The following is a 21,858-nucleotide window of genomic DNA, read 5'->3' as shown; positions in this document are numbered from 1 at the left end:
TACGTCGCGCGTCGCGTCGTCGAAAACGGTGCGCCCAGAAACAAACATACCTAATTCAGTTACAATCCTTTTTTTGTTCCGTAATTTATTGTATTTATTCTAATACGATTTTTTTTATTCGTCGGCCAGTTCTACTAGGTATAAAAAGATAAAATTGAAATATAATTATTGTAGCGACAGCCATATTATGTTACTATGTTTTCGTAAATATGTTTTTCACCTTCCTGGTTATTTTCACATAATCTTATCTTCTTCTTATATATAAAAATGAATCGCAAAATGTGTTGGTAAGCGCATAACTCGAGAACGGCTGAACCGATTTCGATCATTCTTTTTTTATTATATTCCTTGAAGTACGAGGATGGTTTTTATGTAGAGAAAACGTAAATATTATGTACCACGGGCGAAGCCGGGGCGGACCGCTAGTATATATATATAAATGAATCGCAAAATGTGTTGGTACTTGGTAAGCGCATAACTCGAGAACGGCTGAACCGATTTCGATAATTCTTTTTTTATTATATTCCTTGAAGTACGAGGATGGTTCTTATGTAGAGAAAACGTAAACATGTACCACGGGCGAAGCCGGGGCGGACCACTAGTCTTATATATAAAAATGAATCGCAAAATGTGTTGGTAAGCGCATAACTCGAGAACGGCTGAACCGATTTCGATAATTCTTTTTTTATTATATCCCTTGAAGTACGAGGATGGTTCTTATAGCTAGAGAGCTAGTTAGTTTAGTTTTAGTGCAGTGGCAGTGTAAATGTTGTTGTTGAGGTTATGTAAATTTAACACTTTAGTTAACTACCAAGATATAAAGAAATGAGGATAGGACACAATAACTATTGGTTGAGGTATTTATAAACTCATAATATACTTTTAAAAAAATCACGTTTTAATAAATTTCTAGAATTAAATTAGAACAGCTGATTCAAAATAGCCTAAAAAATCTTAATAAGTAATAATAATTACGCTTCACAGCAAGAAGAAATGTACCATATGTACCCGCACAAAGTCGATATTGTGTTGCCTACCGTTCGACTCAATGGCTAGGGTTGTAACTACCTTTAATAATTATTACCAAACTAATAAACCGAGTGATGCGAAATAACCATAATTCTTTTAGAGTTTGATAAAATGATCAGGCAGGTATTTTCTTTAATCCTCTGAATTCTCGGTTACTAAATTGTATCGTTGAAATTATTCTTAATCGCGTAAATTTAATAAATAATCATATGGAAAACACTTTTCATTTGTTTTTTTACTTTCACGCCCAACTACTATACAATAATTACGTTGTTTCGGTATTTTGACGAGAAAACGCAGGAAACATCCGTTGTATCATTTTAGATAGATTGTATAATATTTTGTATCTGTAGAATTGAAATCAAAGCTATGTATATGTTGTCTCCATTCTTTTCTTATCGGATTGTTGATCCCAATGCGAATGCGTCACTTAAATTTTATAAAAGACAATTAAGAACATCAAAAATAAAGTGATACGTAAATATTTCACAGTGCAATATATTATGTAATTAATAATAATTATATATTTATGAAAAAATAATTACATCAGATTTAATAATAGCAATTGTTTTGAATGTACATAATATGAATAAATGATTACATCATAATAGTAATAATCACAATTGTTTTATTTCCCATTTGTTGCAACCCTAGCATATTTTCATGTAGCAGCAGAAGTACCTACACTGGCGGCGCGGCGGCATCGTGCGACATCAAAGGCATTGCCTTACTAGGTAAGTTTATAATGACTCATTTCTTTTATTATATAATTTACGTTTTACTTTTACAGAATCCGATTCAATGGATTATGAAGACGAGTCACACAACGCCATACGATAGTGATGATGAATGAACATTTCAATAAATGCATGCGTGTTTTTTTATGTTGTTTTGTAATTGTTAATTGTTTCTTAAATAAAGAAATAAACTAAATATTTAAATGATGATTTGTTATTTGCAACACAACTTTATATTTGAGATTCTTTACAAATGTATATTTAGTTTTGTATCATCAAATTTATAAATTTTATTCCATAGTTTTCAAAATTAAATGTAAATGACCATAAAAACATTAATAAAGTAAATCATTGATGTAAGGTCAGGGAACGTAATACATATATACATCTGACCATGTAGAAGCTAAGTCTTGTTGACTGCTGAAGTCTGTAAAGTTTTGTTGTCTGCTGAAGTCTGTACGCAATGAAAATGTCTGCCGTTTCGAAAATAAGTTTTTAAGACCCTAATAAATAAAATATATGAATGGCAGATCTGGTCAAATACTTTCAAAATTGTATTTTTTTCAGCACTTTCATAAGTGTCTGCCAGAATGTTATCCGCGTGATAATGGTCTGCCATTGTTATTTTCCGATAGTAATAATAATCTATTTTCAAATATCAAAATGGCAGACGTGGTCAAATGGTTTCAAAGTTCGCCAAAAATTTCCACCTGTCTTACCTAAGCGCGCGCCCCGTCCACCACTCTGGGCTTAGTGACTCCTCATCTCATGTATAGTAGGTATAGGGGAATCAACACACAAAAATCCAGGTCTGGTCAAATACATACAGGTAGCTTTGCGCTAGCTCTCTAGCTATTACTTCTTATGGAGAGAAAACGTAAACATGTACCACGGGCGAAGCCGGGGCGGACCGCTAGTAAATAATAAAATAATAAATAGTGTATTAGATTAATTGTTATTGTATCTTGTATACCTACGAATAATTATTCTTACGTCTTGTTGGGAAATGTTCAAATACCTACCTATTGAAATAATTTACTGTTACAAATCATTAGTGTTATTAGTTTTGAGTGAATAGGCATGGATCAGAAATTCAGAATATAATATGCTACTAACTACTCAAATACATACATGTTTACACAACAAACACCACTGACCTCTATAACTATAAGTTATAGAGGTCAGTGACCGTCAGTGACAAACACTATGGATACTTACGCTCGCGAATGCAAATTCGGTGATTTACTAATTATTGATACCTAGTCATTGAATTCGTTTTGAAATAGCCTGTACTTTGTAATTTTTAGTGTTATATACATTTATAAAATGTGGTGCTCATTTTTTTGTAATAAATCATCCCGAACGCTATTGTATTTTCGTTGTTTTATTTCAAGTGAACACCTATACAATTTTGTCACGAGCCGCCTCTGGCCTCTGGGTGAAATAAACAAGTCAAATGATTTTTGTTCTAATTGTATTTTGGTAGTAGTTTGTTTAGAATTTACATTACCATTGTTTAATTTTTATTTTGTATTTGCAGTAAAATAAAAAGATGAAAAACTTCATTAGGTATATTGTACGACACCTCACTCTGAATCGCGCTAGCGAAATTTTTTCGTTACAGAGCACATATACAACTTTCGGACAATCTTCATTGAGGCCGGCCGGCAAATCGAGTATGTCGAGAAACTTCACTTATTCGATGGAGGTATTCTACCTTCCTTCCTCCACAGTTGTGGGACCCCGACGTGCATTGAACACGCAGCTTTCTGATACTAGTAGCTAAAATCAAAACCACAGATATGTCTGTGATCAAAACCATAATAATATTTTTACCTATTATTTTACTAAAAGTCGAGTGCATCGAAATCGTAAATATGTTTTTCACCTTCCTGGTTTTTTTTCCATAGTAAATAGTGTTTTTGATTTGTTGTTGTATGAATAATTATTCTTACTTGTTGGTTATGAAATGTATTTTGAAATAATTTACTTTTACAAATCATTAGTGATATTAGTTTTGAGTGAAAATGCTTGGATCAGCATAATATCATATTTGCTACTTCAAATACATGTTTTGATAAAAAAAAACAATAGTGTAATGTAGGTAATAAAATAAAACTGCGTTTTATTGTAGGTAATCAATTTTGACATTATTTATTTCCCAAAATTACAATAAAATAGTTTACGCCAACAAATATAACTTTTATTTTTATAACAATCCTACTTCCTACTAATGCGAAAGTTTGTGAGGATGTGTATGTGTGTGTTTCACGCAAATATGTACTACTGAACCGATTACAATGAAATTTAGCACACATATAGAACGTAACTTGGACACATTGAATAGGTTTTATCCCGGAAACCCCACGGGAACGGGAACTATACGGGTTTTTTTTTGAAAATGCGGGCGGAAAGCTAATCGTTCATAATAATATAAACCGTAGCAGGTGGCGTTTTGAAGTTTTGTCTACCCATACAGAAAAATGAAAACCACAGGATGACAGGAGATTGCCCAAGTGACTATGGCACTTGGTATCGCAATCAAACTTATTGTGTCAAGATGAAATATAGCTCAATTTAAAGCTTGATGTTAGTACTTTTAGATATGATGAAAGTTTTTATGTAAATAAGCCGCAGTTCGCGACAATAAAAATAAAACAATAGTTTTATTCAACACTTCAAAAAACTACTTAATCGAGTTTAAACTAACGATGAACGTTAAGTTTTACATTTATTACATAGGTAATATTTTAATTTACAAGACAAATGTGAAAAGTAAATCGTAATTTAAACATTATTTCAAATAACATCGAACAATGCGTCGAACACATTCATTTGACATTTCAAATAGAAACTATGACATATGACGTTTGCAAGAGAGATAGATATAGGTATGTGTCAAAACAAAACTTTTACTTTTATTTCTATTTATTCGGTATAATTACAACTTAATAGTGATAAATATGATCATTATAAATACAAATAGGAATTAACAATATCACGAACACGTGACACAACTAGTATTTTACCGATTCCATACGTAGTCATACATGTTTCAAAAGAAAAACTTTTACTTTTACTATTATTTCAATTTATCCGGTTTAATTAAGACTTAATATTGATACATATGATCATTATAAATACAAATAGGAATTAACAATATAACGAATACGTGGCACAACTAAAATTTTACCGATACCACCCGTGGTCATTCTCCTTTGTGGGTCATTTGTAACAGGATGGCGGTTCTACAGCGAAAAAAGAAAAATGATGGTCAGAACGCTGATACCGGATACCTTAAGATACTGTAATATAAAATATTACTAGATTAGATAAAATATTATAGGTAGTATCTTCACCGTGTGTGACGCGCTTTACATTCACGCCATCTAGAGTTAAATCTTTATCATTTTTGTATACGTCTGTGTGTGTAAACGACCCTGTATGCAATGACAGATGTTAAAACGCATAATTTTACCGAATTGGGTGGATTTTAAGGCAATGATATAACATATTTCAATAAAATATAATATTCAGTAACCGCCATGACTATTCCTAGGTTTGATGACTATTCCAATTACGCAAAAACTCAAATAAACTAGAAATGTAGAATTCAGCGCCATCTAGCGGGATATTGGCTGGGAACAGATCGTTGCAATCACCTTAACGCCCACCTATTTCTTTATTCTTATATATAAAAATGAATCGCAAAATGTGTTGGTAAGCGCATAACTCGAGAACGGCTGAACCGATTTCGATAATTCTTTTTTTATTATATTCCTTGAAGTACGAGGATGGTTCTTATGTAGAGAAAACGTAAACATGTACCACGGGCGAAGCTGGGGCGGACCGCTAGTAAATAAATATAAGTAACAAAATATAAGAGTAGCATATTAACTTGTAGATAGTAAGAAACCTTAAAGTGTCAAGTGTTAGTTTCACCCTTGGGTTTCACCTATTATTTGACACTATCACTTAATCCATTTTAATGTGCTTAGATGAATTTATTATATCGATCGTCACAACGAAGGGAAATGATTAAAATAATAATGTAAAACAAGACTGTTTGTTCGCACTTCGCGCTAATCCCAAGAACTAATGAATCAATTTCAATTCTTTCACCGTTGAACGAAATAATTCAAATTGAATCATCTAAGTACATTAAAATGGAATAAGTGCTACTTAATTAGTGTCAGATTAAAAAATGTACCAGATCCCTGCGTGCTATGTTAGCATATATATATGGTACTAGGTTTCCGCCCGCGGTTTCGCCCGCGCAGTCAAAGAAAAACCCGCATAGTTCCCGTTCCCGTGGGATTTCCGGGATTGCGTCATTTTCCCGGGATAAAAAGTAGCCTATGTCCTTTCTCGGGTATCAAAATATCTCCATACCAAATTTCATGAAAATTCATTCAGTAGTTTAGGCGTGATTGAGTAACAGACAGACAGACAGAGTTAATTTCGCATTTATAATATTAGTATGGATTCCATAATGCTTTGGCGTTTATTGAAACTTACATAACATAAAAGTTGACACAACCAAAGCAGTACTCCACCAGCATGGGCCAACTCACGGCCGGCGAGTTACCATGCCTAATTGTTAAGTATTTCTTACAGTTACTCTCCTTCTATAACTTACCTAACATAAGAGAATGGTTGATAACACCACCAAAGCAGTACGCCACTATCACCAACATGAGCCAACTCATGTCCTGTACATTTATATACCCACTGTTTTACTACATAAAACTTTAGACAGGGTTTAACTTTAATCTGGTTTTGTCGTATTTCACATAGACAACTGGCAGATCCCTTGTTTAAAGTTAGACTGTGTTTAAATTGTTTTGTAGTAAGACCACTAATTTTTAAAGATTTCTTCTTCTTTAACTCACCCAACATAAGAGAATGGTTGACCACCAAGCAGTGGGCCACTATCACAAGCATGGGCCAACTCATGGACAGTAGGTCAACCCTAATATTCTGACTTCTGAAACTCACCTAACATAAGAGAATGGTTGATAACACCACCAAAGCAGTACGCCACTATCACCAACACGGGCCAACTCATGTGCTGCACGAATGGCATCATGATGAACTGCGCGAGCACCATCGCTGTCACCACCCATTTGAAGTTCGGGTCGTAGCCGTATAGCTTCTTGATTTCGGGGTATTTTTCTGGAAAAAAAAATGTCATTTTTTTAGTGAGACTGGAGTTTAGGGATAGAAATTTTGAGATTACCCGGTAAGAAACTCGTTTGTTACTTTTTTAAGTCACTTTGTACACATTGGCTAAATGGAAGCAAATCTTCAAAAAAAATTCTCCATATTATGAACATACTAGCTTTCAGCCCGCGTTTTCAGAAAAAAACCCGCATAGTTCACATTCTCTCGGGATTTTCGGGATAAAACCTATCCTATATGTTAAATCAAGTTACCGTCTATACCTATGTGTGCTGATTTCATTGGAATCGGTTCAGTAGTATTTGCGTGAAAGAGTAACAAACATACATACACATACATCCATCCTCACAAACTTTCGCATTTATGATATTAGTAGGAATAGGATTTTAAACATAATTTTGAGTTAAAATGTTGCACAAATACTTATGTACTAACATTTCAATTAATGATAATGAAATGGCATTTAAATTGTGTTCACTTTAATAACTTTTTAAATGAACAGCAAACGATTCGAACTACTTCTTAAGAGCAAAAGAACCGTTTTTCCATACAAACGTTTCCTCCCTGGATTGTGCCACTAGAGCAGTATATTTTTTACTATTAATCTATGGTAACTTAAGCCATGTTCCTACGTTTTCCTTTTTGTCACATCTTAATTATTAAAAAAGATATGAATCTTTCAAAACGAAAGAAATAGGACAGATTTTCCGTGATGTTCCGTCTTCCATAAAACTAATTTTATGGAAGTTAACTTTACTTTTTCTATTAGGTATGTTGATTCTCAGTTAACTTTTAAGTTTTATGTGACTTGTTTATTAAATAATAATGTAAGTGTACTTGTATATATTGTTTACTATTTTTATGATAACCCTCATAATTCAGTTGACATTTGTCACTTGTCAAATGTTGCAATTGCCATCACAAAGATTGCCTATTTCATGTTTGAATACTAGTCTTTTGGCCGTTGAATTGTGTTGTGTACTTATTTATAAAACTCCGTAAATTACCGAAATCTTGTACGTAAGGTAACTTTTGGGTAGAGGTTATGCCGGTATACATATTTTTAAATATTTTTTTTTAGTTATTTGTATAAATTTATAATATTTTTTTGTTTATTTATTTATTTATTTTTATATAAATATATATTATCTATATTTTATTAACAATTATGTCAAATGACGATAGCTTTCATTCTTTTATATCTTCATCTGACAATACTGTCAGCAGTGAAGATAGCTACTATAGCTCTACACTTCCTCTTCAATCCACACTTTTAAGTAACTTCTCTGACTGCCCAAAAAACTTTAACGTCATTCACGTAAATGCGCAGAGCATTCCAGCGCACTATCCCGATTTTCTTATGTCTTTTGAATCCAATAATAATATCCATGCTATCCTTGTCTCCGAATCCTGGCTTAAGCCTTCCCTTCCCTCCTCCTGTTACTCCATTCCTGGTTTTCGACTCCTTCGCAATGATCGCATCGGTAGGACAGGCGGTGGGGTTGCTATTTACCTTCGATCTCATATTCCATTCTCCATTCTTAACTGCTCGTCCCAACCACCTCCCTCCGATGCGGCAGAGCACCTCCTTATCGAGATTTCCCTATCCCATACCAAATTGCTCCTCGGTGTCCTTTACAGTCCTTCCTGTCACGTAGACTATTTTTCCTCCTTCGATCAGCTTTTAGAGAAATATGTACCATCGTACAATCATATTGTTCTTATGGGCGACTTCAATACTTGCTTGCTCAAGGATGATGTTCGTTCCAAAAGACTACTCTCTACTGCTGACTCGTTCAATCTACATGTTCTTCCACTCAACCCTACTCATTTCTTCCCAAACTGTTCTCCATCACTTTTAGACCTTATCCTTGTTTCTAATACTGATCTTGTGGGCAAGCACGGGCAGTTACCAGCCGAGGCTTTCTCTTACCATGACCTCCTTTTCCTTTCCTACAAGTTGCGATCCCCTAAACCAAAACCCCAAATCCTCATGCAGAGAAGTTTTGGTGATATGGACTTGAATCGCCTGGCGGATGACGCTGAAAAGCTGGACTGGGGGCAGGTGTATGGTGCAAGTGACGTCAATGATATGGTCACTGTGTTTAATTCGTTACTTACGCAATTATATGATATTCATGCTCCTATTAAACCTGTAAGAATTAAACAACTACCGGCACCATGGTTGACTAAAGAAATCAAGGCGGCTATTAACTCAAAAAATAGGGCGAAATCCAAATTGAAATCGAACAACTCACCGGCTAACAGGGAGAAATACAATAGGATACGGAATCACTGCAATACTTTGTGTAGAGATGCTCAGCGACGCCACGTTTCCAATTCGGTCGAGAACGGCGACCCAGCTAAGATCTGGAAATTTCTTAAGTCCTTAGGAGTTGGCAAACAGCAGCAACTTTCTCTCCCTCCTAACACTAACATTGATCTAATGAACAACCACTTTACCCATAATTCTCTTGTATTTAATCCAGAACTTAAGTCACGCACATTGAATAATCTTTCATCTTGTCCGACTCCTCAATATCAACCGTTCACTTTCAAACAATTCACCGTATGTGGTATTAAGAAGAGCATATCATCGATTTCATCCAAAGCCGTAGGTAGTGATAGCATCGGTCGTAATATGATCCTTCCTATCCTAGATATCCTTGCTCCCGTCATAACCCACATATTCAACTCCTCCATCAGCAACGGAATATTTCCTAATGCCTGGAAGGACGCCCATGTCGTTCCATTGCCGAAAAAGCCAAACCCTACTTCCTTTTCCGACTATCGTCCTATCTCCATCCTTCCGTTCCTATCCAAAGTCCTCGAACGGTTAGTTCATGAACAGTTAAGCTATTTCCTTAATAAAAACAATATCCTAAATACCTTCCAATCCGGCTTCCGTCCCGGACATAGTACGGCTACTGCTCTCACCAAGATCACCGACGATATACGGTCAGCATTGGATGATAAGCAGCTCACCATTCTCACGTTACTGGACTTCAGTAATGCTTTCAATACCGTAGATTTTGACATCCTATTGGGACTGCTACGCTCAATTAATATATCTCCATCGGTGATTGTATGGTTCAAAAGTTACTTGTTGGGACGCCAGCAAAGGATTAAAATTGACAACGTATTTTCTAGCTGGTCTGACATCACTGCTGGCGTTCCACAAGGTGGCGTCCTCTCTCCTCTTCTCTTCTCTATATTTATCAACTCTATCTCTCTTTCGCTTACTTCCTTCTCTCACATGTATGCAGATGATCTCCAGATCTACACAATGTCCACGTTCGAAAATTTACCGTCTGCCATAGCAACAACAAATAACGACCTGTCCTTGATCATGAATTGGAGTAGATCTCATGGCTTGGTAGTAAACCCTACTAAGACCAAAACTATTCTTATCGGCAGCTCTTCATTCATATCAAGGGTAGGCTGGTCTAGTTTACCCCCTATTACTGTGGACGGTACCATAATCCCATTCAGTGATAGCATTAAAAGCTTAGGCGTCACCATTGACCGAACACTATCTTGGCAACCGCAAATAAATGAGCTCAACAAGAAAATCTTTGCCTCATCGCATTCACTCATGAGAATTCGCAACTTCTTGCCCATCTCAACCAGAACTTCTCTTGCACAATCCCTCCTCCTTCCCATCCTCGATTATGCCGATGTCTGTTATCCCGACCTGACCGAAATCCAGTTGGACAAACTTGAGCGCCTCCAAAATGTTTGCATACGCTTCATTTTTGGCTTGCGCAAGTATGACCACGTCTCGCAATACAGGGCAAAGCTCAAGTGGCTACCAATACGTCAGCGTCGAAATACCCACCTTCTCCAACTCCTATACCGTGTCCTGTTTAATCCTAAAACTCCTGGCTACCTAAAGGAAAAATTCCAATTTCGAGAGAGCACCGACTTTAATCTGCGCTGCTCTGAAAATTTACTTTTAAAAATTCCACCTCACAAGACCAAATTTTACCATAACTCGTTTCATGTGCAAGCTATACTCTTGTGGAATGCTCTTCCAATAAGCATAAGACGCGCTCAATCACTAAACATATTTAAAAAACTCATATTTGACCATTTCTTTAATCAGCTATAATATTTGACATATATTTAGATATATATATATATATTTATTTACTTATGTATATATATTTATATATTTGCATGTATGTAAGTATGTGTATTATAGTCTATATTTTTGTATTAATATATGTATATAATATAATGTATTAATATCAGTATTTATACCTGTATAAATATATTTTTTATTTTTATTTTTAGTCTGTTTTCTTTTTAATTGTATTTAATTAAAACACCACCTATCTCATTCGATTTCTTAAAACTAATCCTATCCAAAGGTTGCCTGGCAGAGATCGCTTGAAAGCGATAAGGCCGCCTATTTAACATGTTGTATCTGTCTTATATGTTTTTTTTTCTTTTCTTTTCTTTTCTTCTGTATGTGTGTGTTAAATAAAGAATTTTGTATTGTATTGTATTGTAATTTTTGAACATTATATATAAAAAAGCAAAACGTAGGAACATAGCCTATACTGTTCTCTACTAAATTATGAAAAAAGTTATTAAATCGGTCAAGTATTGGAGGAGGAAACAGAAGACTACGGAACGTCGAATTTGTGTAATTTTCCTAGGTATTTTCGCCCGAGCTGCAGTTGTCCCTGTCGCGCTCTACGGGGGAGGTTTGAGGCATAGCGCAACAGCAATAGATAATAGGAAAACCAAATTTTGAATTATCTCACTCGTTTTGTTGGCTCTTAAAATATAAATAAGTTGCTCTCAAATATTTATTACATTTTATTTTATGCTTTGTTCTTCACATAGCATTTACATCTTACAAATTACAATCAAAATTACAATAAAATAAAACAAATACAACTAGACACAGATTCCTCAGCAATTAATCCCAACACTACAGTTTATGACCGTAATTTTCGACTCACTGAGATCGCTCATCTTATCTAAAACGTTTACAACTTTAATTTCAACTTCTTTAGTAGGCATATCTGTAGATGTAGCTTAAGATTTTATATCTCATATATCACAGCTGATTTCCTGTATCTTCCATTGACCATAAAATCATCTTCCGTGAAGGTAAGTTATATTTAAAAACAAACAAAATTATGGTTGAAGAATTGTTATTTTAAAATTGTTATTGGTAAGACAAGCAAAAAATGTAATTAGAGAAATATTATTGCTCATGTTAAAAACTAGCTTTCCGCCCGCTGCTTTGTCCGCGTGGTCAAGAAAACCCGCATAGTTAGTTCCCATTTCCGTGGGATTTCCGGGAACCTTTCCTATGTATGTTTTGCTGTTGTTGCTTTCAGCCATACAGTTGAAATATATTTGTACTCCAGAAAGGTCCAACTTGTAACAACAAAAAAAAACATTTTTTATTTTTTTTATAGGACCGATTCGGATAATCATCGTACTGTATCTATTTTATCCAATTTCTCATAACGAATAATGAAGTAATATGATAACAATAATTTTCCTCGTATTACGGATTATCTCTATCAGTCAAAGCCCGCTAAAATATTGCACTATTAGATAACGTATGTGGTGTGTACTTCGCTTATCAGTTTTGGAAAATATCACGTGAAAAAGATTTGAACTTTGACATTCATTTTCAAGGTAATGATGAGTTTGTAAAGGTCCATTATTTGGGCTACAATTGTCTCTAATTTTCGTGTATTTTCCACCGATTTAAAAAAAGATTTTCAATTCGACTGTCTTTTATTGGGTTTGCTACCTCAGACGTTTCGACTGGGTGAACCAATTTTTATGAATCTTTTAAAATGAAACTAATTTAGGCTCGTTGGGAGTGAAATTTTAAGGTCGCGTCATGGCAATACCGTCATGGAGTAAAGCAACGATTCCAAAATCGATACCAATATCTTGGAATCTAGCCAAAGAAGTTTCACTTCTGACACGTATGCTCGGTACACACGCCCTTTTTTATTTTATTTGGAAACTGGTGCCTTTACTTCTTTCCATTTCAAATTCGTATATTACTTTTAATCTGAAGGCGGTTTAGTTTTTGTGTTAAAAATTATTATTCAGGTCATTACTCACTACAAATTACAATACGCGATTCACAAAAATACGTGAAAGTTGTTTACATTTTACTACAATCTTATCATTCGGATAAAAACACCATAAAGAAAAAGGAAATACGTGTATTACGTCATAGATATGATAAAATAAGAAAATAAAGATAAATATATCTGCACCAGAATGTCTAGCTAGATTATAGTAGAGTGCGTTTCACGAAAGAGTTCCCCTGCCGTTATTCTCCTTTCTAGGCAGCCGACCCCGTAAGATACGGGATAAGTGGGGATAAGGCTAGGAAGAAAGGAGAAAATTTTCTCTGTCATTTTTGATTAAAAAAAAATATTTTCGTTTTTGACAGTCAGGTAAGCCAACATAACGGCAGGGGAACTCTTTCGTGAAACGCACTCTAGAGCCATTTTAATAGGCAACATTTGACAGTTCAACAAAATTCAACAACGTAACCTAGTAACGACGACATAGAATAAGATGATATTTCGTTTTGTTAGAACTGCACATTTGCTTAAATTTTTCAATTACGTTTACATAATTATAATAATAATGACCGATACAATTAATTTTAAGATTTGATTTTACTGATAAACCATTCTAAACATAATAAACAATTTCTGATTTAAAGAACTGACGTCGCTATTCGATAGACGTCAAATGTTGCCTATTAAATTGGCTCGACTATAATTTTATTAACTTCACCTGTATGTTTGTATGTAACCGATTCCATTAGACTTGATTTTGAAATGGGGCTGTATTATGACCTCTTATTTCCAGACAGATTACGCCGTGAATTGAACTGACTGGCAAATTCATAATAAGATTGCAAGAACCAGCCGTGGTTAATTATGGTATTATCTTAAGGGCTTGGTCTAGTAGTGCAAACAAATGCATCCTGTCATCCTATATGTAAATAATACAAATGTACTAAGGGAAAGTTGCTCCACTTAATTTTTAAAAATTAAATCATTCGTATGCATAATTTAATATTCGTAATAAGTACCAAAAATGACAATTTGAAACAATTTTCGTGAAAATTACACCGGGTGATTTTTTTTTTATCAGTACACAAAATTTGCGAATACTTTCTATTGATATCTTCAACTTCATGTTTATATAACTGATCAACTTTTACAAAGAAATTTGGACGAAATATAAAAAAAAATAAGCTTTCCATACAAAATGCAGAACTCTATACATTTTTTTCGACCTAAGTTTCTTAGTGAAAGTTGTTCAGTTTAACTAATAAAACGGATAAACAAATTTTGTATATAATAAAAAAAAATGTAATGTTTGTGTTAAATGAAAACAAAAAATATTTATTTCTGACTAGCTTCCGCCCGCGACTCCGTCCGCGCGGATGTCAGTCTTCGCGTCTTCTACAGATTTATTATATTATGTGTAATATATAGATTTATATTGATAAACCTAATAAATCTTTTGCTAGCATTCTGATGCTTTATCGGTTGCACTGGATTTATCTCTTTTTTTTCAATCGCTTGAATGATATAGGATGGGTCCTTGATGGGCATCGAATGCTGAAGTCTCGAATCAATCAATTCTGACAGTAGGCAATTTATGTAAAATCTTGATAATGGTCCATCATTTTATTTTGCCTAAACGTTACATACTTTTTTATATATTCTATTTTTAACGAATTATTCACTCCAGTCCAAACAGCAAATAAGCAGACTTCTGCTTCTGCAACGTTTAGTTGTCCCTGAATTTAGAAAAAATAGTCATGATTCTTATCTATGACAAAAGTGTTATTTTTTGCATTGTATTTCAAATATTAATTTTTTTTTAACCGCATCTTCCGCATTCATGTCTTTTGCCGGAATTAGACATTTAACTTCTACTAGTCCCATTTTCCCTTTTTGATATGGGAGTGTATAAAGTAAATTTTTTAGATATTTCTCGTTATACTTTTAAAAAGTTATTATTGTCATTTTGCTCATTAGGTAAAGTAATTTCGATATCAGTTTTAAGTTTTTTGATACCTGCAATAATAACGTCATAATCGCCTGCACATACTTATCGATTACACCCTGTATACAATCCACCATCCACATTCATAATGTTTTCCTGTCCTCCTCTCCTTTACGCTGTTCACCGATACATTTGAAATGAGTAAATCTGCTACCACTGAAGGATGTTTCATAGTGATCAGCAAATTTTCACCACTGTTGTCAATTATTTGTTTTTCATTTTTAATCAGCAATTGGGAATCATCAGTTTTGTTTTTATGTATATGTATGTACCCTTACAATATGTCGAAAAGGGAAAGCATCAACGAATTATCGTTTTCGTCCTCTTTTTTTATTCTTCGCGTCTCTGTTACTTCTGTTTGTTTAGTTCTCAACACCCACTGAATTTTCTATGTTATTGTGATCTTCCATTACATCTGAGTTTTGGTGATGTGATGATAATCCATTCGTTTTAATATTGGTACTTAGAGTTGGTAGACTAAACTAGAAATGGCGGACTAAATTTGTCAGCGCGTCTGTAAGATCAGAATATAAAACCAACATCCTGCATTTATGTTACAAAATTAATAATCAAACAACATGCCGCTACGTTGAAAATGACTAGAAGAAAAAATTAAAACACCTCGGATCAATTTTGGAGTAAACAAATCATTTTCCCCGTATGGGGATTTCCCCGGATGAACTTGGGAAGTTCAAGTTCTCAATACAAGTTTATATTATATTTCGTATTTCTCAAATGAAAAATAAACATTTTTGGAACTTCAAAAAAATTATATTACTTATAAGAAAATTTATGAGCTTACTTTAGTTTTAAAGAAATATACATCCCTTTACTGACACCCCGTAAAATAAAGAAATTGTTGCCAATCACCTTTGCAATCTATTTGGTTTCATTAACTTTATGTTCGAAGATAATTTTTTTTCTAGTAGTTACACGCGTATTTTTTCGTTTATTTTCCATATCGAAATCAAATGTTTAAAAATACGAATATTTGCACAAAACTAAGATAAAAATAATCAATTAACAAAAATATTAAATTTAATGAAGTAGAGCAACTTTCACTTCGGTATGAAGGAAAATCGAGCGTAGAGCACACGTCAGAACGCTCCGGCCCAAGGAGCGCGACTAAAGAAATTCGCTAGGATTTTTCCTAATTATTTTAAATATTTTTTTAATATTTAAAGAATTATAAAAATTAAAAAAAAAAATTTTAAAGGATTAATACTCATTGGTCTTCAACCAAATCGAATAAATTAATGGAAAAAATAACTTTTAGCAGTATTTATCAATAGATTTTGTAAGGCAAAAAATGGGAAATTTCATGAATTTATAACGTTCTAATTAAGAAAATCATAAGTTTTTCGGCAATTGTATTCAGCAGTTTTTAATAACGAATATATAAGGATAATAATGCGCTGATCAGATTGTGTAAATTGTAATCGGTTGCAACGTAGTGAGTGCACAAACTTAGCTCGAAATGATTTTGGGGGAAAGAGACTTATCTTGAAGGCCTGATTAAGGTAACATAAAGTAACTTTATAAATGTGAAAAAATTCACGCGCATTGCGTATATAACACTAATTGATAAACAAGAAAAAAAAATTCAGTTTATCATTTCATTAGCCGGGAAAAAATTGTCAAATAACTTGTTGAAAACGCAATTTTGCTAGACTGCAGCCTTAATATATATATAAATCTTAATATAGGTATATAAATCTCGTGTCACAATGTTTGTCCTCAATGGACTCCTAAAATTCGCACACCATATGCAGTTCGATCTAACTTGAGAGATAGGATAGGTTTTATCCCGGAAATCCCACGGGAAAGGGAACTATGCGGGGTTTTCTCTGAAAACGCGGGCGAAGCCGCGGGCGGAAAGCTAGTGGTATTATATGAATTTGCCAGTCAGTTCAATTCACGGCGTAAACTTACAGGGAATAAGAGGTCATATTACGGCCCCTTATTGAATTCAAATTTTATACATTTATCAAGGATCGGTGAAAATATAGTAATTTTATGAGTTCATCTTGTAAAAACGTGTTTATATTTTTTATAAACTATATTTACTATTTTACTTTTCCGGGGTTTTATAATTTATCTCTCTTTAGTCTAGTTTTTAATGTATGGCCTGCGTGACTCATACAATTAGTAGCCAAAATTTTCAGACTGTCGTGACATCAATGTTTATCAGACTGAGAACATCATTTTATTTAGTTGATTATTCCACAGTAATGTATACAAAACCACGATATAGAACGAATACCACAAACGACTATGCAGTAGAAATATGATAAGTATAAGCTTGCTTGCTGGTGGTGAAGTAACTTTTAAAATGTATTTTTTAATGACTTCTTTTTACGGCATCCTGTGAGCAAAATATCCTCAACTTTCCGATGAAAGAAACGATACAATGTACTTTCTAGTATTGTAAATTTGCAAACAATTAACCTCTTCCTAAAACATGATTTTATAATTCTGCTGCGCTGCGCTCCGCGGTTTCACCCGCGTGGCTCCTCGCTTAGCTTAGCTTAGAGGAAGGCTATAGGCTATATATGATATAATATAGCCTATAGCCTTCCTCGATGAATGTGCTATCTAACACTGAAACAATTTTTCAAATCGGACCAGTAGTTCCTGAGATTAGCGCGTTCAAACAAACAAACTCTTCAGCTTTATAATATTAGTATACATTTCTGTCTTATTGTTTTGGTTCTGTTTCTTTTGGTGCAAACGTAACAATTATTACAATATCAATAATTTCGTTTATTCATAGTGCTTCCTTATTTATCTCTATCATTCGTATCAATTAACGAAACTGCGTACTTGCGAATAGCAAGGTAATAGGGTATACCTACTCGGTACTCCGGTCTTTTCTCTCTTTCCGACGACCACTCCCATGTATGGAAACAAACGCATAAACGTCAATATTTCGCCGATTGCCGCAACCTCCTCAAACGAAACACCTTCCTGCCAACCCTAATCGTTCAGGTGTGACTCCTTTATATGAACAGGTGTCGTTTGACCGTTTATCAAATATTAAGCTCATTAGAGCGGAAATCAGACGATCGTAAAGTCACGTTTCTGTTGATAAATAAACAGCGCGATAAGCTGATAAAATATTATTCATGGTTTTGTTGGAAACACGCGATTATTTGCTGTATTTTGCGGTATACACCTAATGTACTGAAATAATGACCTTCAGTATTATTATTCATGATTAATATAGTTTAAAAAAAAAGCTTGAACTCATGAAATTATTGTACAGTCACGAGCAATAATATATGCCTAGGGGGCGATGTGCAAAAATATCTGTCACTAGAACAAATTCAATAATATCTGTCTGCCCGTATACAGCAAAAATATCTGACATTAGTAGGCAGCATTATAAAGTGGCATCAAAATTATATGACGAAAATGTAGAGCAAATAATTGTGACAACCTCTCGAAGCATAAATATGTGACGTCACCTAGGAGGCAATAATATCTGACACACTTTTATATTTCTGTATTGTAAAATATAATTGATTCCTCACAAAAAGCATAAATATATGACACTAGCTTTCCGCCCGCGGCTTCGCCTGCGTTTTCACAGAAATACCGCATAGTTCCCGTTCACGGCATAAATATGTGACCTCAACTAGGTGGCAATAACATCTGTCACAATTTCATATTTCTGTATTTTGCATCGATTCCTCACAAAAAGCATAAATATGTGACCTCAACTAGGAAGCAATAATATCTGACACAATTTCATATTTCTGTATTTTGCATCGATTCCTCACAAAAAGCATAAATATGTGACATCAACTAGGAAGCAATAATATCTGACACAATTTCATATTTCTGTATTTTGCTTCGATTCCTCACACAAAGCATAAATATGTGACATCAACTAGGAAGCAATAATATCTGACACAATTTTATTTTCAATTTAATATTGAATTAATATAAAATAAATAAATTTTATTTTAACTAGTTACGTTGTTTTAAAACATTCCATATTAATTAATATGTGCCGTCGTTGTATACTACATATCTATTGTATGTCTAGATATTATATCCTACTAGCTTAACACCCGCGGCTTCGCCCGCGTTTTCAAAGAAAAACACGCATAGTTTCCGTTCCTGTGGGATTTCCAGGATAAAAGCTCTCATAAGCGTTAATCCAAGTTACCTTCTATGTGTGTGCCAAATTCCATTGTTTTGTCTTTTATTTGTGTGAAAGAGTAACAAACATCCTTACATGATACTCACGAACTTTCGCATTTATAATATTAGAAGGATATCATATCATGACAAAATTAAAGTATTCATATACTTATATGAATACCCACTTGGGTAGATCTATTTTATTTGAAGGTTCAGTGTAACCTTCGTGTATTATTTAGAAATTGTTTTGTTATATTTGACGTTAGCGGCGTTTGACACGATTGCTCCGTTATTCATTTTCATTTACCTATAATATTGCTATTATTTTATTGAGTATCGAAAATTATGGCAAGTTATCATATTATCGTAATTTCATTTGAATAAAAAATATTTACAAAATATAACTATTAATGTGTCTTTTGTTCATATTCTTACCCCAGCAAAATACAAAACACTAATTCAATAAAAAAACATTTGGCCTTTTTAAAATCCTATCCTATGTTATCCTACTAGTCCTACTATAATCCTACTTCCTATCCTACTAATCTTGTATTATAAATGCGAAAGTTTGTGAAGATGTGTATGTGTGTGTTTGTTACTCTTTCACGCAAATACTACTGAACCGATTACAATGAAATTTAGTAGACATATAAAGGGTAACTTGGGTTAACACATAGGATAGGTTTTATCCCAAAATTCCCACGGGAACGGGAACTATGCGGCATTTCTGTGAAAATGCAGCCGAAGCCGCGGGCGGAAAGCTAGTGTCACATATTTATGCTTTTTATGAGGAATCAATTATATTTTACAATACAGAAATATAAAATTGTGTCAGATATTATTGCCTCCTAGGTTACGTCACATATTTATGCTTCGAGAGGTTGTCACAATTATTTGCTCTACATTTTCGTCATATAATTTTGATGCCACTTTATTATGCTGCCTACTAATGTCAGATATTTTTGCTGTATACGGGCAGACAGATATTATTGAACCCGTTCTTATGACAGATATTTTTGCTAATCTGCAAATGGTAATATATTTATGCTTCTGACTGTACATATATCACCATTCCTTGATAGCCAAAGCATGATTCACGGACATGCTGTAGCGTAAATCATGCTTATATCTGTCCATCTATAGTGGGTCAAATCTAGTCTAGGAATCGGTTTCATACAAACATACAGGTGAAGCTAATAAAAACGATTTAGCGGCAGATGCATAAATAAATATAAATCTGTGTTACTGATCCATGTTTCTTTACAGACAAGTACCTACAGTTCGATTCGAACTTAATGGCGGTTCGGAAGTTAGGTGCAGGTGCGAGTGCATGTGCGCACAGGTCACTTAACGTCCCGCTAATATGTAAAATTGTTTTCTGCGCATCGGATCGTACGATGTTCCGAGCCGCCATTAGTTTGAATCGTACTGTACGTGATCAGCCGTCTGTGTCCTTGCAGACCGAGACTTCTTTTTTTCTTCGTCCCCACCGGGAACCAAAATTATAGAATCAACAAAAGCATATACTTACATTAACTAACTACTTATGTATTAGCATAATATTAGCTTTAAGAGCCAACAAAACGAGTGAGAGAATTCAAAATTAGGTTTGCCTCAAGCCTCCCCCGTAGAGCGCGACAGGGACAACTGCAGGTCGGGCCGAAAATACCTAGGAAAATTACGCAAATTCGACGATCCGTAGTCCCCTGTTTCCTCCTCCAATACTGGACCAATTTAATTACATTTTTCATAACTTAGTAGAGAAAAGTATAGGCTATGTTCCTACGTTTTGCTTTTTTTTATATAATGTTCAAAAATTAGTTTTATGGAAGACGGAACATAAGGGAAAATCTGTCCTATTTATAACGTTTTGAAAGATTCATATCTTTTTTAATAATTAGGATATGACAAAAAGGTAAACGTAGGAACATGGCTAAAGTTACCATAGATTAATAGTAAAAAATATATTGCTCTAGTGGCACAATCCAGGGAGGAAAAAGGGGACTACGTTTGTATGGAAAAACGGCTCTTTTGTTTGCGCTTAACGACCTTCACCAGTAAAAGGATCAAGAGATTTTATAATCTTTACTTTGCCACAAATTTATCTAGGGATTGTATTACTTAACTTATAAATCGATCATTTATCAGCAATAAACAATTATATCAGATTACATATTTTTATTATTAGTGTGTACATTTAATTAATTAGATTAATTTGTTTTCTGTATCTATATCTGTATTAATATATTTGCACACCCACTCGATGGGTAGAATTTATTAGCTACTTCATATTGTAACTAAAACATCTGTAATTTGTAACTGCATTCTTGCAAAAAAATATAATTTGAATTTAGTAATTGAAAGGAGAGTCTTGACTTTCATAAGGTACAGATCCAATCCAGCACTGGACTATTAATAATAATAAATTATATAAGTAGGTATACCGAGGATTCATTATTAATTATTATGGTTTCTTTCGTCACAAAAAGCCAGCCTATAAAAATCGATCGATTTTCCTGTGGTCAACAACCCCATACCAACACTCGTTATGTTAACATTTAAAACTTAAACAATAATAAGTAGTTAAATTTCATTTAATTCAAATTATAAGCTTCTCAGCGTTTATTTCATCAAGTTTAAAGTCTGATGTGCCAGCCAGAGAGAAATTAGATTACGTACT

The 21,858-nt window shown here is 33.9% G+C and overlaps 1 protein-coding gene across 2 annotated transcripts in view; it reads right to left on the bottom strand.

Moving 5' to 3' along the window:
- Positions 1–21,858, bottom strand: part of ifc (delta4-sphingolipid-FADS-like protein ifc) — a 42,839-nt gene that overhangs the window by 12,789 nt on the left and 8,192 nt on the right. The window contains exon 2 of one of the 2 annotated variants that reach the window (XM_090118649.1): positions 6,765–6,941. In XM_090118649.1, the coding sequence (XP_089974775.1) occupies positions 6,765–6,941 (177 nt within the window). Of the gene's footprint in view, positions 1–6,405; positions 6,479–6,764; positions 6,942–21,858 lie in introns of those variants that run through there. The other variant, XM_090118650.1, reaches the window with a different exon arrangement.

This window comes from Colias eurytheme, chromosome 30, assembly GCF_061535395.1.
Source record: "Colias eurytheme isolate Ceu_HAF_F1 chromosome 30, ilColEury1 Martin Lab GWU primary, whole genome shotgun sequence".
Lineage (NCBI taxonomy): Eukaryota > Metazoa > Arthropoda > Insecta > Lepidoptera > Pieridae > Colias > Colias eurytheme.
This window is presented reverse-complemented; position numbering and strand designations above follow the sequence as displayed.